A 19164-nucleotide genomic window follows, 5' to 3' on the forward strand; every position below is an offset into this window, starting at 1 on the left:
TCGACAGAGATAGAGACAGCCAGCGAGAGAGGGAACACAAGCAGGGGGAGTGGGAGAGGAAGAAGCAGGCTCATAGCAAAGGAGCCTGATGTGGGGCTCGATCCCAGAACGCCGGGATCACACCCTGAGCCGAAGGCAGACTCTTAACCACTATGCCACCGAGGCGCCCCTATCTCCCTTTTTATAAGGAGAGAGAATAAATCTTTTGAGGTGTTCCAGGCATCGTCTGAAAAAAAATCCCAAAATTAGTTTGATTTCAAAAACACTTTATTTAGAATTTGATTTGGGGGAAGTTTGTCAAAAATATCAAAAGATTTTTAAAACACTTAGTCAAATAGGATTATAGGTCATTGTAAAACAATATTTATAATTACAGATTTCACAGGCAAATACAAAAAGTTAAATAGTTCTGTGACTTGTCAAATTGTGAAAAACAACAGCAACAACAAAACAAACAAAACTTAGCTTTTTTAATGGACTTGGTTTTTTTAAGTAATGAAAGAACTGACAAATACACAGGAACATAGGAAATTATTTTGACAAGACAAATCTGTTTTCTAGGCATGTTACTTAAAAGGTCAAGGAAAACCTTTTAAAATCTCTTATTAAAAGCAAACCAATAGTCCTTTAACAGAGAATAAACCAAATTTAATTTTGCACCAGCCTCCTTTGGGTATTAAAGTTCATTTCACTTAATTGAGTTCATTCTAATCTTAGCTTAACCACACATTAAAATTCTTTTTCAAAGATTCCTTTTCCATAAGCCTTTCACAAATTTCTTTCTTACATTAAGATTTTGTCCTATGTTTTTCTTCTTTCCCATTTCGAAATAATTAGCCTCTCTTTGTGACAAAATTACTTTCATTTTCCTCCACAAAAATGCATTTCCATTCCTCACACCTTCTTTTACTGAAAACACACATTCTACTTCACTTGCATTCACAGATGTTTCCTTGGTAGCTTTAATTTCTAATAGCTTTAATTATATAGTAGAATTTACAAATTTTTTAAAACCTTAATTTTTAGTGAAAATAAATAAGTAAACAACTATGAATTGTCTTTTATATTCGCATCCTGTGGCTTAGCAAATTTAAAAATGCTTTTTATAATTTCTAGAAACATGTTTTCTCATAGTAAATTTTTTTTCAGCATGGCACAAAACATGTCTATTAATAGACGCAAATATCTTTAGTTCCTCTGTAAAAGAAAGCCTATGTCTAGTAACTAATGTTTTAGTATTTTATCTTATTTGGAAATAATCTAGGTATTTAATTTTATATATTTAATATTTTATGACTATTCATCATTTAACTTACCGAAACTTTAAGGTTTCAGGTTACTAAAAAGATTTGAAGGCAACTATTTAAAAAGTTCATCTAAAACATTTTTATTCTATTTACATCTGTTTAATCTACTTGTTCTTAATAATTATGTTTAGATTACCCACTAAACTTCATGAGACATGAAAATGAGCCATCATCACAAGCTATTTTTCTTGCCGACAAATTTCGTGAAATAACGTGAACTTTTTTGACTAATGAAGTCAGGTAAAATAGAAGTTGTACGTCTGCATTATATTTAATGCTGGTAACTTTGAAGACATGCTTATTTTAATTAAACCAAACTTAAACTACCTTCTATTGCAAAGATTATCCCAGAGCACATGAATCTGAAAAGTAGTTGGGTTAATTTCTATTATATTTTTTGGATTCCTTTATGAATACTTAATTCATATAAGGGCTTATTAAGTTAATTACATAGAGCTTTTTTTACAAGTTAATTTTAGCAATATCATCCAAAGGTAGAAAAGACCACACATGTAGAGCACACAGGTACAGACACATGTAAACATGCAGAAATATATAAACAGAAACTTTATACTTTCTATTTTATGAGTTACAAAAGAAATAGGATCTACATTGTTTCTCCGGTAGATAAAGTGAAGGCTCCCTGCTCAGATGTCTAAAGCTAAGTTTTATTTTTTATTTTTTTTTAAGATTTTATTAATTTATTTGACAGAAAGAGAGCACAAGCATGGGGAGCAGCAGGCAAAGGGAGAGGGAGAAGCAGGCTGTGGTGCAGGGAGCGGGTTGCAGGGGTCAATCCCAGGACCCTGAGATCATGACCTGAGCCAAAGGTAAATGCTTAACGATCTGAGCCACCCAGGAGCCCCTAAAGCTAAGTTTTAAATGACCTTTGGTTTTTCTTCTGATAAGGATTAGCTCTCTGAAGTTGATACTTTTAACATTTATGTCTCAAAGGCACAGGGAGAGAAGGCAAGTTACGAGACTTTTCATAGACATAGGGGAGACTCTGGGTGAGGTATAAAGGATTAGAGTTACATCGCTAGTTTTGCAAAGATTTGTAAGTTAAGAGCAGTTGCTCACAATTTCGCAAAGAATCGGGTTGCAACTTGAATGACATCCATTCATCCATCTTCTTCTAAAGGCTTTAAAAGTTTTGTTCGCCCCACCCCCCAAACGTATTTTTATTTTATCCTAGGGGAGAAGGCCTAAAATAAAAAGTTTCTTTTCGGCTCTGCAATTTAGCCAGTTTGTAACCACAGAGCTACTTTGTAATTTTGCTGGGACAAACAGGAATGCCCCCCCACCCCCACCCATGGGGCGATGAGGAAGGGGCTGAGGCCATGCAGTGCGGCACAGCAGGAAACAGCCAGAACGTGAGGCACTGAACACAGGATTCAAAGCTCCTCTCTGTCCTGCTTTGCTGTTCCCAGGAGCCTTCCCCACCTCCCACCAGCCAGGGACTTGGCCAGGGAAGGCCCTGGAAGGTGGGAAGGGGCTAGGAAGGTGGGGGTCAACCTGCTTGTCTCCCCTTTGGGGATTCTGAATTAGAAAGCCTGCCCCTGTCCTGGCTCTCGGTCTCTTGCTTGATCTGCAATCTTGGGCAAGTCTCTTACCCTCTTGCTTCTTAATTTCCTCATTTTTAACAAGTAAGTCTCAGTACATTCAACAAGACTGAAATCATACCCAGCATCTTTTCCAACTGCAGTGGTAAGAAACTAGAAGTGATTATAGGAAGAAAACTGAAAAAAATCACAAATATGTGAAGATCAAACAAAATGCTACTGAACAACCAATGGGTCAAAGAAGAAATCAAAGAAGAACTGAAAAATACCTGGAGACAAATGAAAATGGAAATACAATAGTCTAAAATCTGTAGGATGTTGCAAAAGCAGTTTTAAGGGGGAAGTTTGTAGCCATACAAGGCTACCTCAAAAAACAAGAAAAGTATCAAATAAGCAATCTATACTTAAAGGAACTAGGGAAAAGAATGCAGCCCGAGTAAGTAGAGGAAGGAAAAAGGATCAGAGTAAACATAAATGAAATAGAGACTACAAGGACAATAGAAAAAAATCAATGAATGATTCAAAAAAAATCATTAAAATGTCCATACTACCCAAAGCAATCTACAGATACTATATATAGAAAATCCTTAAAGACTCACTAAAAAGCTGCTAGAACTAATATAAGAATTCGGTAAAGCTGCAGGATACAAAATCAATATACAGGAATTTGTTGAATTTCTATACACTAATAATGAACTATCAGAAAGAAAAATTAAGGAAACTACCATTTACAATGGCATCGAAGGAATAAAATACCTAAGGAATAAATTTAACCAAGGAAGAGAAAGAGCTGTACGCTAAAAACTGTAAGACACTGATTAAAGAAATTGAAGAAGACACAAATACATGAAAAGATGCTCTGTGCTCACGGATTCAAAGCTATCGCTATCAAAATCCCGATGACATTTTTCATAGAACTAGAATACGTCTAAAATTTGTATGGAATCACATAAGGCACCCCAAAAAGGCAAAGCAAGTAATCTTGAGAAAGAAGAACAAAGCTAGATTTCAAACTATACGACAAAACTGTAGTAATCAAAACAGTATGGTGTTGGCATAGCAACACGTAGATCAATGGAGCAGAATAGAGAGCTCAGGTAATAAGCCCACACACTTCATTTATGACAAGGGAGCCAAGAATATATATAATGGGGAAAGGAAAATCTCTCCAATAAATGGTGTTGGGAAAACTGGAAGGCCACATGCAAAAGAATGAAAAAAGACTGCTCTCTTTTACCATACACAAAAATAATTCATCATGGATTAAAGACTGGAATGTAAGACCTAAAACCCATCAAATTCCTAGAAGAAAACCTAGGCAGGAATTTCCTATCATGTCATCCTCAAATAGTGATAGTTTCCGCATCATGGCTATTGTAAATAAAGCTGCAATGAATACAGGGGTGCACGTATCTTTTCAAATTAGTGTTTTCATAGTCTTTGGATAAATACCCGGAGGTGGATTAACTGGATCATAGAGTAGTTCTATTTTAATTTTTAAAGATATCTCCATGCTGTTTTCCCCAGTGGCTGCATAATTTACATTCCCACAAACAGTGCACGAGGGTTCCCTTTTCTGCACATCCTCTCCAACACCTATTATTTCTGTCTTTTTGATAATAGCCATTCTAACAGGTGTGAGGTGATATCTCACTGTGGTTTTTATTCATATTTCGCTGATAATTAACGATGCTGGGCATCTTTCACAAGCCTGTTGCCCATCTGTTCGTCATCTTTGGAGAAATGTCTGTTCAGATCCTCTGCCCATTTTTAAATCAGGTTGTTTGGGCTTTTGTTGTTGAGTTACGTGAGTTCTTCATATATTTGGGATATTAACTCCTTACAGGATCTATGTGACGTTTGTCTTAGCGATGTGGTGTTTTTTGGTTTTGGTTTTGTTTTTATCTGATTTGAAAGCCAAGGGAAACAGAAGCAAACATAAACAAATTGGGCTAAACTACAAAGCTTCTGCATGCAAAGGAAACCATCAACAAAACGAAGAGGCAACCTACTGAATGGGAGAAGATATTTGCAAACTTAAATTGGGTACGACTTAAAATGCGTGTCTTGGTTCCTTTACTTTCTGAGCAGTATTCTCCCTCTCAGGAATATCTGCCCTGCTCTCACCCTGGATTTCTGTTTCTTCTGGTAACTCTTACCTTGGCCGTAGGGGAGGTCAGACTCCACGGAGTACCTTGGGTCCACTAATTTTTCGCCCAAGTGTGTTCCCGTTTTCCAGGGCAGTTGCCATAGCTTATACCCGTGTTCATTTTCCAGTGTTTGACACATGCATTTGTTGACCAAATGAATAAGTAAATGAAGATTGTCTGGGAAATGCATCACGAGCAGTTGAAAGCCATTCTGAAATGTGGCTCTAGCTACCTTCGAGTAATGTTAATAAAGCAAGAGTGAAATGCGGGCCTCTGACTGTGGGTCATAATTGAGGTTCTGACATGGAGCACATGGTCACAGGGAGGATGAGACTTGTCCTCTGCAGAGAACAAAGCTCAGGTATTGGAAATGCATGCACTTCAGACTCATTGGCACGTACCCTTGGCTCTGACTTGCTCAGAGCTAATGTTTCATCTTGAACAGCCTTTCAGAAACCCAGATTACTTCATTTTCTCATTTTCCGTTTAATACCACGGTCTCTTGGGGCTTTGGGAAAAAGCCTAATGAGTAGTTTGAGTGCCAGCCGAGGCACCTTCATTGTGATGACACTGTCTCTGTGGCTGCCACCCCAAGAAGGGAGGGCTGTGTCTCCTACCTCCCCTGACTTCTCCTACAGCTGTCACTCCCTGGAAGGATACAGAACTTTAATCTTCCCACCTAGAAGGGAAAAGGGAAAATTAGAGATGTTATCTGAATAATTAATTCAAGTCTCAAATGGAAAAAAAAAAAGATTTTTTTCTAAAATATCCAGATCATTGAGACTTCTGAGTTCTATTTGTCTGGGTAGGCAGCTTATCTTTAAACTAATAGAAATGACAGTGAGTACTCTCGAATATATTACCGTATCATTGAGACCCACGACTTCTAGGCATCCGCTTAAGAGTGAAAAATGGCTTCCAGATGATAATCTAGTTTGCCTTCTGGTGATTGCTACGGAGAATCAAATGAAATTGGATTCTCATTGAATGTAATGTAAACTTATACCATACTACTGAGCAAAGATTCCTTGTGGCTGGGAATTGTTGGGAGAAGCACTGGGGCTTATAATTTCACTGTGTCGGCTGCATTTTTGGGTATCATAGACAAGCTCAGCTGATGGTCCCAGGCATCCAAACAAGAGACAGATTAGGAGAAAAACATTATATTTCTTTAGTCTGGAAAACTGAAAATGCTGTCTGCTGGTAACTTTTGTCCATGATTCAAAGGTTCCAAGCAGCCTCAATTGATTATCCCCTTCTCCTTAATTCTGAAAGAAAGATTCATCAGTATGACAAATGTCAGAAGGGACATTCTATGAAAGATATTCAAGAATTTCAGCAGTGTGTCATGTTTGAAAAAGTAATGGCTAAATGTTCCTTTACTCTTAATGTTCTCGTAAAACCAAGCAAGACTTCAGACTTAGGTGGTCCCTACACATGAGAAGTCAAGTAGGGAACCCAGATATTTGAATAACCACAGCCTGGATGTGAGCTCCCAATCCCCTTTAGCCATAATCTTAGTGATGATTTCCCCAAAGCCCACAGAGCTAAATAACATATCCTATTTTTTTGTTGTTGTTTTCAAAATAGAATTCTTCCTTCCTTTTGTCATTTCCACAAATAATTGATAATAAAGTAATATGTCACTTACTAGGTCACTTGATTGCTCCTTTGACTGGGGAATATCTTGATGCTGTGGGAACTTCCAGGGGACTTTCACAGATTTAGACACTTTGTCCTTTTGGTTGTGGTTCGCTTAAAAAGCAATGCTCTGTCTCCGCTCTTGTATTCTTTTTCTATTCTATAGATGTCAGAAGCTTGATGGAGGTGCTGGTGGGTTGATTTTTCTCTCTGTCATTCCAACTCTCCCAATCATTGTATCTTAAATCACTGGAGATAAGCCTAATTCTGTTTTAATAGCACCAGTTCCTTATTTCCTTCTTTTTCCAACAGAAATCTCTCGAGTTAAGCCATCTCTGCAGGCCCTCATATTATAGCCTGGGTGCCACGATGGTACAGCCTGATGTGGCTGAGAGAATGAGTGACAGCTAGCATTGGACTTGAGTATCCTGGACTAGAAATACCGCAGGAGTGGGCACAGTGATGGGAGGGAAGGCATGTATGACCTGTGACCCCATCTGGGATATGAACCGGCCATGTCACTCCTCAAGGGAGGTAGAGAAACAAGAATGACCCAGAAGGGAGAGACCAGATGCTATTTGCTTGCCTCTTCGTCACTGCTCTGAGTTGTCTTCCAAAAAATGGTCTCCGGTATTAACACTGAACTTATCTCAGTACCCGGCCGGTAGTTCCTCTAGTGCTTTGGCAGGAACTTCCGCCATGTTGCTTCTGAAGGACGGTGTTCGGCATCACAGCTTTCATGGACGCACAATGTAGGTGAGCCCACCACTACCTCTTTCCCTGTCTTCAAAGGGCTCCATGTCCCCAAAAGAAATACCTCTCTCCTGACCTTGAAACACCTGGCCTTAAAATTGGTCTTGCTTCTGCTCTGGCTTCACCGTGACTCCCCACTGCTCCTGCTGCACATACCGTCTGCTTCGGGACACACTGGCCTTCCAGTCCCCTGGACATGTGTGGGCAGCCTTTATAACTGTCATCGTGCCTTTGTATAATTTCCTGCTCCCTAAAAATACTTTCTCCGTTTCTCCCTAAGTCTTATTTCCTTCCCTATCTGACAAAATGAGTAATTATCTTCCTATCTGGTGAATCCCTCTAAACGTGTTTGTTTTTCACCCTACGTTGAAATGATTAATTTCTGTATCTTCTCATCACTAGACAGTATCCAGCCCACCGCAGATGCCTCATCTCCAGTGTGGTACAGGTCACGTGTACATGCTCACATGTGTTCTGCTTATATGTTAGTTATATGCTACACCACTGGTGACATGACTTTGCTCCAAAACACTGAAGAATAGCCTTTGTATTATAAATACAGTATGTTCCAGAAAGTCAGTCCCATCAGTTCATATTGATGTGTTGTCCAAGCTTTGAAAATGACAGATACGAAAGTCCTGAAATGTACTTCTCTTGATTAGTTCTGAGGAGCAAAGGATGCTGGGGCACATGTTGTTAAATGATGCAGTGTCCCCAGTGATAAAATTAGACACATGTATCACTTGCCTTAGAATGCACTGCATGGTACATGGCACTGCCCGGCTCCAGGGTGAATGCAACAGCCACAAGATTCCAGTAGAAACAGGCCACACGTGGTGCTGTCCGTGGTCTCTATTACTGTGCCCCTGGATTGTTCCCTCACTTACCCCCCCCCCAAGGATGCAGGCCATACCTTCATGTTTCATCCTCCCACAAAGAGACTGGGTCACAGGTGGCACTGTGGGTTTAGACTTAAGGGATCCTCTAATGAAGCTTCTCCCCACAGGTAGACTTGACTTTCAGGATTGCTGTAGGTCGGGCTTCCCCAGACATAGTGGGCTCCTTGCCGCTTGCTCTCCTCTCCCTGCTGCAGGGTGATGTTTCTAAGGTGAACAGATTATATCATATCCCAGATCAAAATTCTCCTGGGCCCTCCCATCCTATGAGGGGGGAGGTCCTATGTCTCGGTGTGTCATGGGACACCCTCCTCTAGCGCTTCTCGCTGCCCCTGCTGACACTGGTGGGCAGCTGGGAGGAGCTCTGCTGAACACACAGGTACACCAGGCTTGTTTGTAAAGCTCTGCCTTTATACACAGATTTCCTTCTGCTTAAATTGGATTTCCCTCCGCCCCTGACCAGTTGGTGACATTCCTACTCCTTCTTCCAAATACAGTGTCACCGTTCTCCCATCTGGGAGGGCATTTCCAGCATCTCTCTTTCTCCCATGAGGACCTTGCCTACCACTCCTGTCATGGTCCTTGTCGTTGTGTCAAAGTTGACTGCCTCAATGTTTGCCTCCTGCACAAGACTCCTTGGGGGTAAGAGCCCTGTTCAGTTCATCTCTGTCTGCATACTCGATACTTGGCATAGTGTCTAGTACATACGAATGACTCAATAAACGTGTGCTCATTGAATGGGCTAAAGGAAGGAAGAAAACAAAAAACAGTTTACCTAAAAATCTCACCAACCTTGCTGGGTCCAACCTCCCAGAAGGTGGAAGAATTCAAGAGAGCGTCTATACGGCACCCTGAACTTCCACAACAAATAATAAGGTATTTGAACATTTGAGCTTCAGTGTGTATGCAAACTTAGCACCTCATTTGCAATCCTGCTGAAATGTCCTTCTTAGAACTATATTCATTGCCTAGACACAGTGCCTCTTAGCAAATCTGAAGGGGATTGTGAACAGAGGAGGAAAACATGCCATGGCTTACGTCCTTCACAAGCCTGATGCTCCCTCCCGAGTGAGGGACTCGGGTTCCAGTCGTGGCTCTGCTGGTCACTTGCTGGGCCCACGGCAGGCCACTGTGACTATGTGACTCGCGTCTGTGTGGCTCAGTTTTATGGGTCAGGTTTTGAAGACTAGACTGTCGTTAGGCAGGTGGCTGTGGAAGAGACACAGTCACCCCGCTTGGCACAGCAGCCCCGTGGAGCGGCTGGAGTGGAGCTCTGGTGGTCAGGGGTGTGGCTGTCCCGTTCTGCAGCCACATTGCTGCCCTGCACTGCCACCAGCAGCAGGGTCCCTGGGGCTTGGGGGCCATGACCTGCTGGAGCATCACTGTGGTTCTGGGAAATAAAAGCGTATCCTTTACTTCGGCGTGCGTGAGCACGTAAAGAGGGGAACTTCCCAACCTGCGTCAAGATGGCCCCGTCCTGAGGAAGAAAAAGACATATCTGAGACTGAAAAGGGAAAGACATCTGTGCGTTCCTGTTCATTCTCTGTCCCTGTCTCGGTCAGTCTGTCCATCTATCTGTCTGCCTTTCTCTCTCTCTCTCTCTCTCTCTCTCTCTCTCTGTCACACACACACACACAGACACACACAGAGGAATACCACTTTTAATGACCTTTCTTTTCAAGTAGATCAGAAGGAGACGCTGCTAAGGGTCAGGAATTCCCCTAAAATTTACATACAAACCCCACCCCCACCCCACCCCCGCTGCCACTTATCTTCCCCTCTCTCCTCACCCACACCCCCCACCCATCATTTTGGCCATAGTAACTGCCCAGATTTCGACAGCTTCATTCTTGAACATCTCCAACCATAATCCTCCCCAGTGGCTCGGAGTTACGCCAGGAAATTCCATGTTAGACCAAAGTGGTAAAAGTTGCATCTCCCACACAGCACGGCCAGGCCTCCTGCTCCCCTCTCTTAGGCACAAGGAGCAAGAAGGGCATGGGAGCAGCAAGGAGCAAAGACTTCTCTCTGCCACCATCTTGGGGGCCCCAGAGAGAAGTGGGGGTGCGGGCTGTTCCACTCACTTAAACCTTGGATTTTTTTCATTAGTGGTAAGGTTTTTTGTGTCCCTAAAATAACTTATTGGACTATCATTTAACAAGTCCCTTGTCTGTTAAATCATGACTTCCTATGTGGATAGTCCCTGACTTGGTTTGATTTGCTTATTAAAATTTCTTCCGCCTAATGTTCCCTTCCTGTCGGCAATGTGTGGGATTCTATTTCTTCTTCAAAGAAAAGGAACCCACACAATTTAGTTTATATAATTTTGTGATATTCTTCACAATGTCCAGCACCAAACAGCTCTTTCAACACATGGCTTTGAGGCTAAAAACACAGTTTTGAGGCACAGTTTCAGAGACAGGTGTGAGGAGCTGAAGAGCTGGACAGAGATGGTCACATGGCAGCCGCCTCCCACTTTCCTCCTCAGAAGTGCTTGGCCATCTGGTGGGTCGTGGCCGCCTCTGTCCCATGACCTCACTCACACACAGCTGTTCCCAAGCAGACGGCAAAGATACAGGCAGGACTCGGATCTCAGGATGTGAGACACAGAAGGGAATCCAGGAGTGGGATCTCATCGCATCCCCACCTCTCCCTTCTTACCAGCGTCACTGAGGAACTGGTCACGGGGGAGTCTGGACAACAAGCCTTGTGCTTTAGGCAAATGGCCCCTGAGAAGCGTTCCTGAACTCAAGCAGCAGAGCAACATGTCACGGCTCTGGGACACAGGCCTATGGGCCCCAATCCAAAAAAACATCTACTGAGCACCCACTACATTCTTACCATGGAAATGCAGGCCCGGGGCGGGGGGGGGGGCGCTGGGCAAGGCCCATGCTCTCCTGGCACTTGCTTCTTAGTGGAGGGGCACTGATAAGAAGTAAATGAGCCAGTTGCAGACAGAACAGGTCGTTGACGGGGCGCCTGGGTGGCACAGCGGTTAAGCATCTGCCTTCAGCTCAGGGCGTGATCCCGGCATTATGGGATCGAGCCCCGCATCAGGCTCCTCCGCTAGGAGCCTGCTTCTTCTTCTCCCACTCCCCCTGCTTGTGTTCCCTCTCTCACTGGCTGTCTCTATCTCTGTCAAATAAATAAATAAAATCTTAAAAAAAAAAAAAAAAAAAGAACAGGCCGTTGAGGCTCCCGTTTATCTGCGTCAAGGCCAGAGAGAGAGAGAGATGAGGTTGAGAACAGGCACTGAATCGAGAGCAGGAGGATTGGGGCATAAGGGAGTGGAATAAGCCAAGGGGGCTTTTGAATGTGGTCAGCAGGAAACACAGCTATACACAGCCCCAAAGAGACTCTTTGTATTATCACCTCAAGAATCTGCCACTGTTTGTGAGTTTTAAAACATGTTTTTTTAAAGGTAATGTTCACCATCATGTGGTGTTCTCTGATGAAAGTCTAAAAGGAAGCTTTTTATTAAGAACTTGGAGAAAAAAATTCAAATATGCTGATCATGAGAACTGTGCTTTCCTGTTTTTTAAATTTTCATTTATTTATCTGAGAGAGGGAGTGAGAGAGAGCATGAGAGTGGAGTGAGGGGCAGCGGGAGAAGCAGACTCCCCGCTGAGCAGGGAGCCCGATGCGGGGCTCGGACCTGGGGATCATGACCCAAGGAGACGGCAGACACCTCACCGACGGAGCCATCCAGGCGCCCCGAGATCTATGCTGTCCTTACATCTTCTTAGCAGTCAGGAATATCAGAGGAGCGTCTGAATCAATTTCTGCAAGTTTCTCTGCCCATGTTAGAATTTGGAGAGACTGCTTGAGAATGATAAAAGTGCCCACTTACAGTCACACAGAATAGGCTCAAATCCCCATTTCCCGCTGTAAGAGGACCTTGGGAATGTTTACTAACCACCATTCTGAGCTGGGTTTCACCAACAAGGGAGTAGTGATACTTGACAGGTTTTTAATGCGGTAACGCACCAAGTTCCCTGCATAGAGTGAACGGAACGTTCGTAATTATTGTCCTTTTTTGTATTGCTACTTCCTGCTGTCTGGTCTCTATTGCCCTATTTCCTTGTACATTTCTTTTGTTGGAAATTTTCTCAAATCCGTTGTTAGAAAGAGAAAAGTTATATATAATTTTTTGTAAGTTCCATTACCTCCCTGATGGCATAACCAGAGCTGAGTGTAGGATAAAAAAGCTTCAGGCATCTATTTGCTCAAAATAAAATTTGTTCCTGAACTCAAAAACTGTTATGCTCTTCTTCCAGCTAAATAATGCCACTTTCCCTAACCTCGTCTCATATACTTTAATGAGGTTTCCTTCAGGGCCTGTGTTTTCCACTCACTGTTTTTGATTTCTTAGTGTAGAAGCAATTTTTAAGAATCATTTTCTGTATTACAGATATGGCTTTTGTCCACTTTCTTTTCATTTCTGAGATGGTACTCACTCACAGCTTTATGTATTTCAAAACAGAAAAGCTGTTAATGACTTCGTCAGTTAGAAATCGACACAGCAGAATCTTTTGTTTTCCTGTGTTCTGAAAAAAAAAAATCCATGATAACATGTCCCTTCCCTAGAAGTGACAATTTTTTCTTTTAAGGTTCCATCTCCTTACGTGTTTTGTTTTTGCTCTGTACCATAACGCAGAAGAATAACTTAAAACACTAAACATGCAATATCTGTTGGAAGATTTTTTAAAAATCCAAAACATATCACTTAATTAAAAACATTTTTTAACAATTTAAGTTATTCAAGTCGGAATGCTAAATAAGTAAACAAAACATCGTTGGATCCTCAGCTCCAAAGAGGAAACCAGCCAGCAAATGGAATCTTACCCCCTATGAGGTAGGTCACAATGTGATCAGATTGTCTTCAGTGGCTCACTCATTGGATTCACTTTTTCAGGGGTCAATTAAAATCTGTACTTAACAAAGCCCATAACTAGAGACCCTTGGTTACAACCAATAATTGGAAAATTACAGTGTCACTGAAACGGTTACTAATATTCTTTCAGTTTCTTACCCATGTCTATTGCCCATCACCAAGGTAAGGGAAAAGAAAAGACACTCGAATTACTTAGTGGGATGGAGAAAAAGAGCTGGAAGCAATTTAGTGATACTATTGACGTCCTCCTCGTACATAATGGGAAAGCCACTCCTGCTCTTTGCAGGGAGGAAAGAGAAGGCAGGTTTCTGTCCCACGAGATTCGCCTTAGAGATTAGGAAGAATTTCGAGGTTGTAAGACAGTAGAATCACCGTCTGGGAAGAGAGTGGTCTTTTATCCAGGGCTATTTAAAAACAGGACAGCTCCTCCTCCATCTCCCACAGTTCGGATGTGAACAGAGAATGATTAAATTGTTTCTTCCAGCTGGATGAGTCTATAGTGTGAGCTTGGAACACTTGTGAATGCCTGGGGAAAATGTAGCCACAATGGAATCGCGCGTTGGGAATCAACCATCCACCTGCTGGGTTCGAGAGGCAGCTGTTGTGAGCCTTTTAACAATAACACCTGTTTAGGGACATGATGGCATACAGTTTCATGTGAGCCTCTGTACATAACTTTTGTCTCTTTATTTTCTTTTCTCTCTGCACTATCTACTAACTTATGTCTTTCTGTATATTATCTATTTTTAATAGCCAACTTAAACCCTTTCTGCAAAAAGAAGGGACATCACTGACTAAAATAAATCATATTAATTAAAGTTTTGAGGGCCTTTTTTTGTACCAGGAGTCATGCCAGTTCCAGGGGATATCAAGAGCAGGGAACACTGGCTTGAAGTCTTTACTGCTTAGGGATGTGCATGAATTGGTCAACTGGAAATCATACAGCAAGACTCTGCAGGGGAAGGGGATTCCTTTGGGATCACAGAGCCGAGGCCCATATTTTGAGGAATCGGAAAAGGATGCCAGGGGAGGTTATAGCAGAGTTGGTGCTGCGGCATAATCTTGAAGCAGAAATACAATTCCTGCAAGTACAAATGGAGAGGAGAGGGTGTGGACAAAGACGAGGGTGGGGAGGGTGGGGGAGTGCAGTCTTCAAGGAGCAGCTTTGAGGCTGCGCTTCTTATTCCAGGCAAATGCCATTATTCCAATCCAGTAAATTACGGACAAACGTCTTCCTTGACAATGTTTCCTTCTGTGCCTTTGTTCCCATCACGTGGACAGTGAGCACTGGTGTAGTTTGACAGTTTCAGGAGAGTTGCCTGGTTTCCGGGGAATTCTAATAAAAATACCACAGCAGAAGTCTCTTCAACAAAAGAAAAGAAATCTATAATCCTTTTTGAGGCCCCGACTGATACACATCGATAAAATTCCCTCAGGCTCAACATTAATGCAGAAACATCCTATTCAAGCATAAACCTTCCAGATAAAGGGAGCCTTCCTCTCCAAAAAATTGGTATATTGGGTACCTTTATAAATACACTAGACTGTTTAAGCTTGGAATTTCAGTTTTGCAAGAAAACTTGCGGGGCCATGACTAGAAACGATCTGGGGACTTGTTGCGGAAGGAATTTAGCGTGAGAAGCTCTGGGGATGATGTGAGGAGACCCTTGGTCAGTGAGTGAGCCTGGCCGACGGCCCAGGACCTGTGTTTCAGCGAGCTTTTCTTAGTAAAGCAATACCAGGAGTATTTTAGTAGATTTTTATTTATTGAGTACCGACTATGCTAAGAGCTTGATTTGCGTCAAGGAAACTGAGGACCAGGAAGATTAAATGTCTAGCGATACCCAGGTTGGAATTTGGTAAGTCCGCACCAACATTGGTTTAACCTGTAATCATAAATTGGACTATTTAATTCCGGGTTGTTTTTAATCTCCATAGTAATACCATAAGATGTTATTCATAAAGTATATGTAAACTGCAGAAACGTTATGCCCTAGCAGCAGCCTTTCTTTTTTTGGAGATGTTACAAAGGTCTCTGGACACGGGGCGCCTGGGTGGTTCAGTCGTTAAGCGTCTGCCTTCGGCTCAGGGTGTGATCCCGGCGTTATGGGATCGAGCCCCACATCAGGCTCCTCCGCTATGAGCCTGCTTCTTCCTCTCCCACTCCCCCTGCTTCTGTTCCTTCTCTCGCTGGCTGTCTCTCACTCTCTGTCAAATAAATAAATAAATTCTTAAAAAAAAAAAAAAGTCTCTGGACACCCCCCCCCCCCAGGATGGTCAGGTTAGTGCCGTCCTCTCTGAACAGCTCAGAAGAGCCAGGGGGCCTGCTGGGTGCATGGACGGGTCATGCTCCCTGGGCTTTACCCATCTTCCTGAGAGGAGGACTGGTTTCCAGGCATCACCGTGGTCTGTCCATTTTCATATTGTCACAATGACAAGCATTTTGAAAAAAATAAGACCATATGGTACCAATAGTATGATGAGATGCTTTCTGAAGTCTGGCTTTTCTGCCTATAGTAATGCCATGGCTACCGCCAGTGGGGCCTGAGGAATTCCTAACAAGAGACTCAGATAATGAACGGCTAGGCCTGCCGCGTGGCCATTAAGGACTGAGATGGAGAACGCCAACACTGGGCTTCATCAGGTTAATGGACTTTTTACACGTGCCTTGGTCTTGGAGGATGGAAAATGTGCAGGCCTAAGTGACGGCGCAACAGACTCAGGCAATCTAAAGAGCAGAGCGGACTGCTGCTGAGGCCTGGGCCTCGTGACCAGTAAATAGAAACTTGCATTTGATGGATGTGTGCAATCAGGAACTGTCCCTGGGATCTACACTGCACGACTCAACACGTTCTCAGGCTTTAATCTTCTCTCCTGTTGTCTTTTGGGGGGTTTTGTTTTTGTTTTTTGTTTTTTCAAGAAAAAGAGAGCAAACAAGAGCAAGGAGTATCAGAGGGAGAGGGAGAGACAGACTCTTAAGCAGGCTCCATGCACGGAGCCTGACGTGGGGCTTGATCTCACAACCCTGAGATCGTGACCTGAGCTGAAATCAAGAGTCAGATGCTTGACCGACTAAGCCACCCAGACGCCCCCTTGATCTTCTCTTCTTGAAAACAGAAGTGTTCTATTGTAGAAGAGCATGTACTTTTATAGCCAGGCACCCCAAAATTATACATTTAAATCCCAACTTTAATATACTTGGATGAAGTCAGAATCACCCTTCCTTGTTTAAAAAAAAAAAATCCCTGTGTTAGTTCGATATGATGTTTTTTCGATATGATTTTTTTTTGTTTTTTTTTTAAGATTTTATTTATTTGACAGAGAGAGAGAGCCAGTGAGAGAGGGAACACAGGCAGGGGGAGTGGGAGAGGAAGAAGCAGGCTCTCAGCCGAGGAGCCTGATGTGGGGCTCGATTCCCGGACCCTGGGATCATGACCTGAGCCAAAGGCAGATGCTTAACAACTGAGCCACCCAGGCACCCCTTTTCCCTGTGTTTTAAAAGCCGTCTGTATCCAGAACATTCCGGCTATTGCTGTCCGTCGGCTCAGCTCCTATTAAGTGCTCAGTGTTGCAAACAATAAAAAGCGTGTCTTTTTTCTCATCAGATACGGTGGTTTCTGCTCCGAGGCAGTCATAGTCCTCTGAGATGGGATTTTGTTGAAAAGTATAGTGTCGGAAGATTACTGAGGTATTGGAAGTCCTTAGTAGAAATCTCAGATGGCTGGGGACATTCTGTAGGGTAGAGAGTTGTAACGGAGGACTGGCGGCCTCAGCCAGCAGGGACCACCTCTCATTCCGGGCTGTGTGTAGGGACTTGAATGCTGCAGGGATCACGAAAATGTTCAGTGATAATAACCGTAATACCCTAACGAAGGATAATATTAGATCTAATCGAATGGGTGCTGGATTTCTCAAGAGATGACAGCTTGTGTGGGGGCAGCCCACCGCCAGAGCCATTTGGGCCCCTCTAATACCCACGGGCTAGAGGGAGCGAGGAGAGACAGACTCCAGCAGAGCATGGAAACGCACGGCCCCTTGGTGAGCTTGCATTTTTGTTCTTGCCTTCCCCGCGTGAAGCCCAAGCAAGATGCTCTATGCTGTATTTCAGATCTCCCTCGGAGAGCTGCTCACTCACAGCTCGTTTCTCCCAGCACATCCTCCTTTCTCTGCGCAGACAGTGCTTATGCAGCTGGTGTCTTACACCCCTGCTAACTGTCTCTTTGCCCCCACAGAATCTGTACCAGAACAGGTTTTTAGGCCTGGCCGCCATGGCATCTCCATCTAGAAACTCTCAGAATCGACGCCGGTGCAAGGAGCCGCTCCGTCACAGCTACAACCCCGGCCAGTTCCACAGCATGGCCATTAGGAACGGCCCCCATGGCACCGTCACCATCCCGCGCTCCACCAGCGACACCGACCTGGTCACGTCCGACAGCCGCTCCACACTGATGGTCAGCAGCTCCTACTACTCCATAGGGCACTCCCAGGACCTGGTGATCCACTGGGACATCAAGGAGGAAGTCGATGCTGGAGACTGGATTGGCATGTATCTCATCGGTGAGTACACCAGCCCTTAGCCAGACCAGCCAACAGCGCGCTGCAGACAGAACGGTCTCCGCGGTGGGGTTTGGGTGTTCAAGGATATCATTCACCATTGACTTTTACATATGCTTTAATATTTCAACAGACTCACACGATTTGCAGTCAGATGGGGTATCCGCCAAATTCTCGCACATTGCAGACCGTGCACTAAGGCTTCTCTCGCTATCTCCATTCAGTGGAAGAAAATCATAAGCTAGAAGGGCCAGGCATGGTTGAACACAATGTCATTGCCATTTGCAAATATAGAAGCTCTTCTACTTACCAATCAGTTAGTATCAAAAATCAGTTTTCGAGTTCATGTGTTCGTAAGACCAGAGCCACGGATGGGTGCACTCCTCCGTGGAGGGAATGTCACTTTGTTTCCAACATAATCCTGTGCCCCTTCTCACCTGCGCTTTCAACATTTCACTGCTCTGTATTCAAAAGATGTAACTGGATTCAACGTACAGCGAGGCTGAGGAACAGAGTGAGAGCTGAGAGGAAAACGCACAAGTCTGTGTGCTCCAGAAGACAGAGCTCACAAATTTGAAATCACCTGAAAAATGGATGTGATCTATTGTACGTGATAGAATCAGGTGTGGTGGAAATTGGTGCATTTACACTCGTTAACCAGAAAGCTAAGGTGTGGTTGCTGGGGATGTCTCTAGAGTCAGGCATCAAATTCAGGGGGAGGCCAGGCCTTCTGCTGTCAGTCTGTGCATGGAGCAATTTACACATTTAGATCCACAATACCCATTTTAATTTCATGGAATAACACAGAAACCAATGGATTTATTATGAGTATTTTACAACCTGGACTGTTTTTCTGATAAAATAAAGGGGATCTGATCTGACTAGCTGTCAGAGAAATATTTTTAGCTCTCTTAAAGGTTTTGAAATCAGCTTGGCTGGTGTATTTACAAAACACACGGTATTGTAAAGATGGAGAAATGCAATTTTTGAAATTTGTACGCAAATAGTGGCGACTAGATAAATTGGACTTAGGTAAAATTTAATTTGCTTAAAAATAGTTCTTGAATAATATTGTTTGGATACCATCAATCTACAACAGAGCTTGTAAACTAACAGCCCTCCAAGCATATTTTTAGTCCATATTGTTTTAAATTTGATTAGTTATCAACATTGAAAAGTGTAGAGATTTCACATTGAAATCCAAATTTCTAGCTTCTGTCACAAAAGCCCTCAATCTGGCAGACTGAGCCCATAATTCGACTTGGCCTTAGTCCACTAAAGTGAAGCATTAGCTGCTTCGGGTAGCCTGTCTGTACCCTTCCGTTCTGCCACAGCCTCCCTCCCACTCATCACTACTTCCCTTAGGAATGTTACGTGTTTAGCACGTGAGGCCATTAGATTTTTGGC

The 19164-nt window shown here is 43.2% G+C and overlaps 1 protein-coding gene across 1 annotated transcript in view; it reads left to right on the forward strand.

The window, feature by feature from the left end:
• HECW1 (HECT, C2 and WW domain containing E3 ubiquitin protein ligase 1) overlaps nt 1–19164 on the forward strand; it is a 419927-nt gene that overhangs the window by 171142 nt on the left and 229621 nt on the right. Inside the window, exon 2 of the mRNA XM_045793669.2 lies at nt 17436–17760. Coding sequence (XP_045649625.2) covers nt 17436–17760 — 325 coding nt within the window. The remainder of the gene's footprint in view (nt 1–17435; nt 17761–19164) is intronic.

Source organism: Ursus americanus, chromosome 3 (assembly GCF_024610735.1).
Source record: "Ursus americanus isolate L20-20 chromosome 3, mUrsAme1.1.p, whole genome shotgun sequence".
NCBI classification, from domain to species: domain Eukaryota; kingdom Metazoa; phylum Chordata; class Mammalia; order Carnivora; family Ursidae; genus Ursus; species Ursus americanus.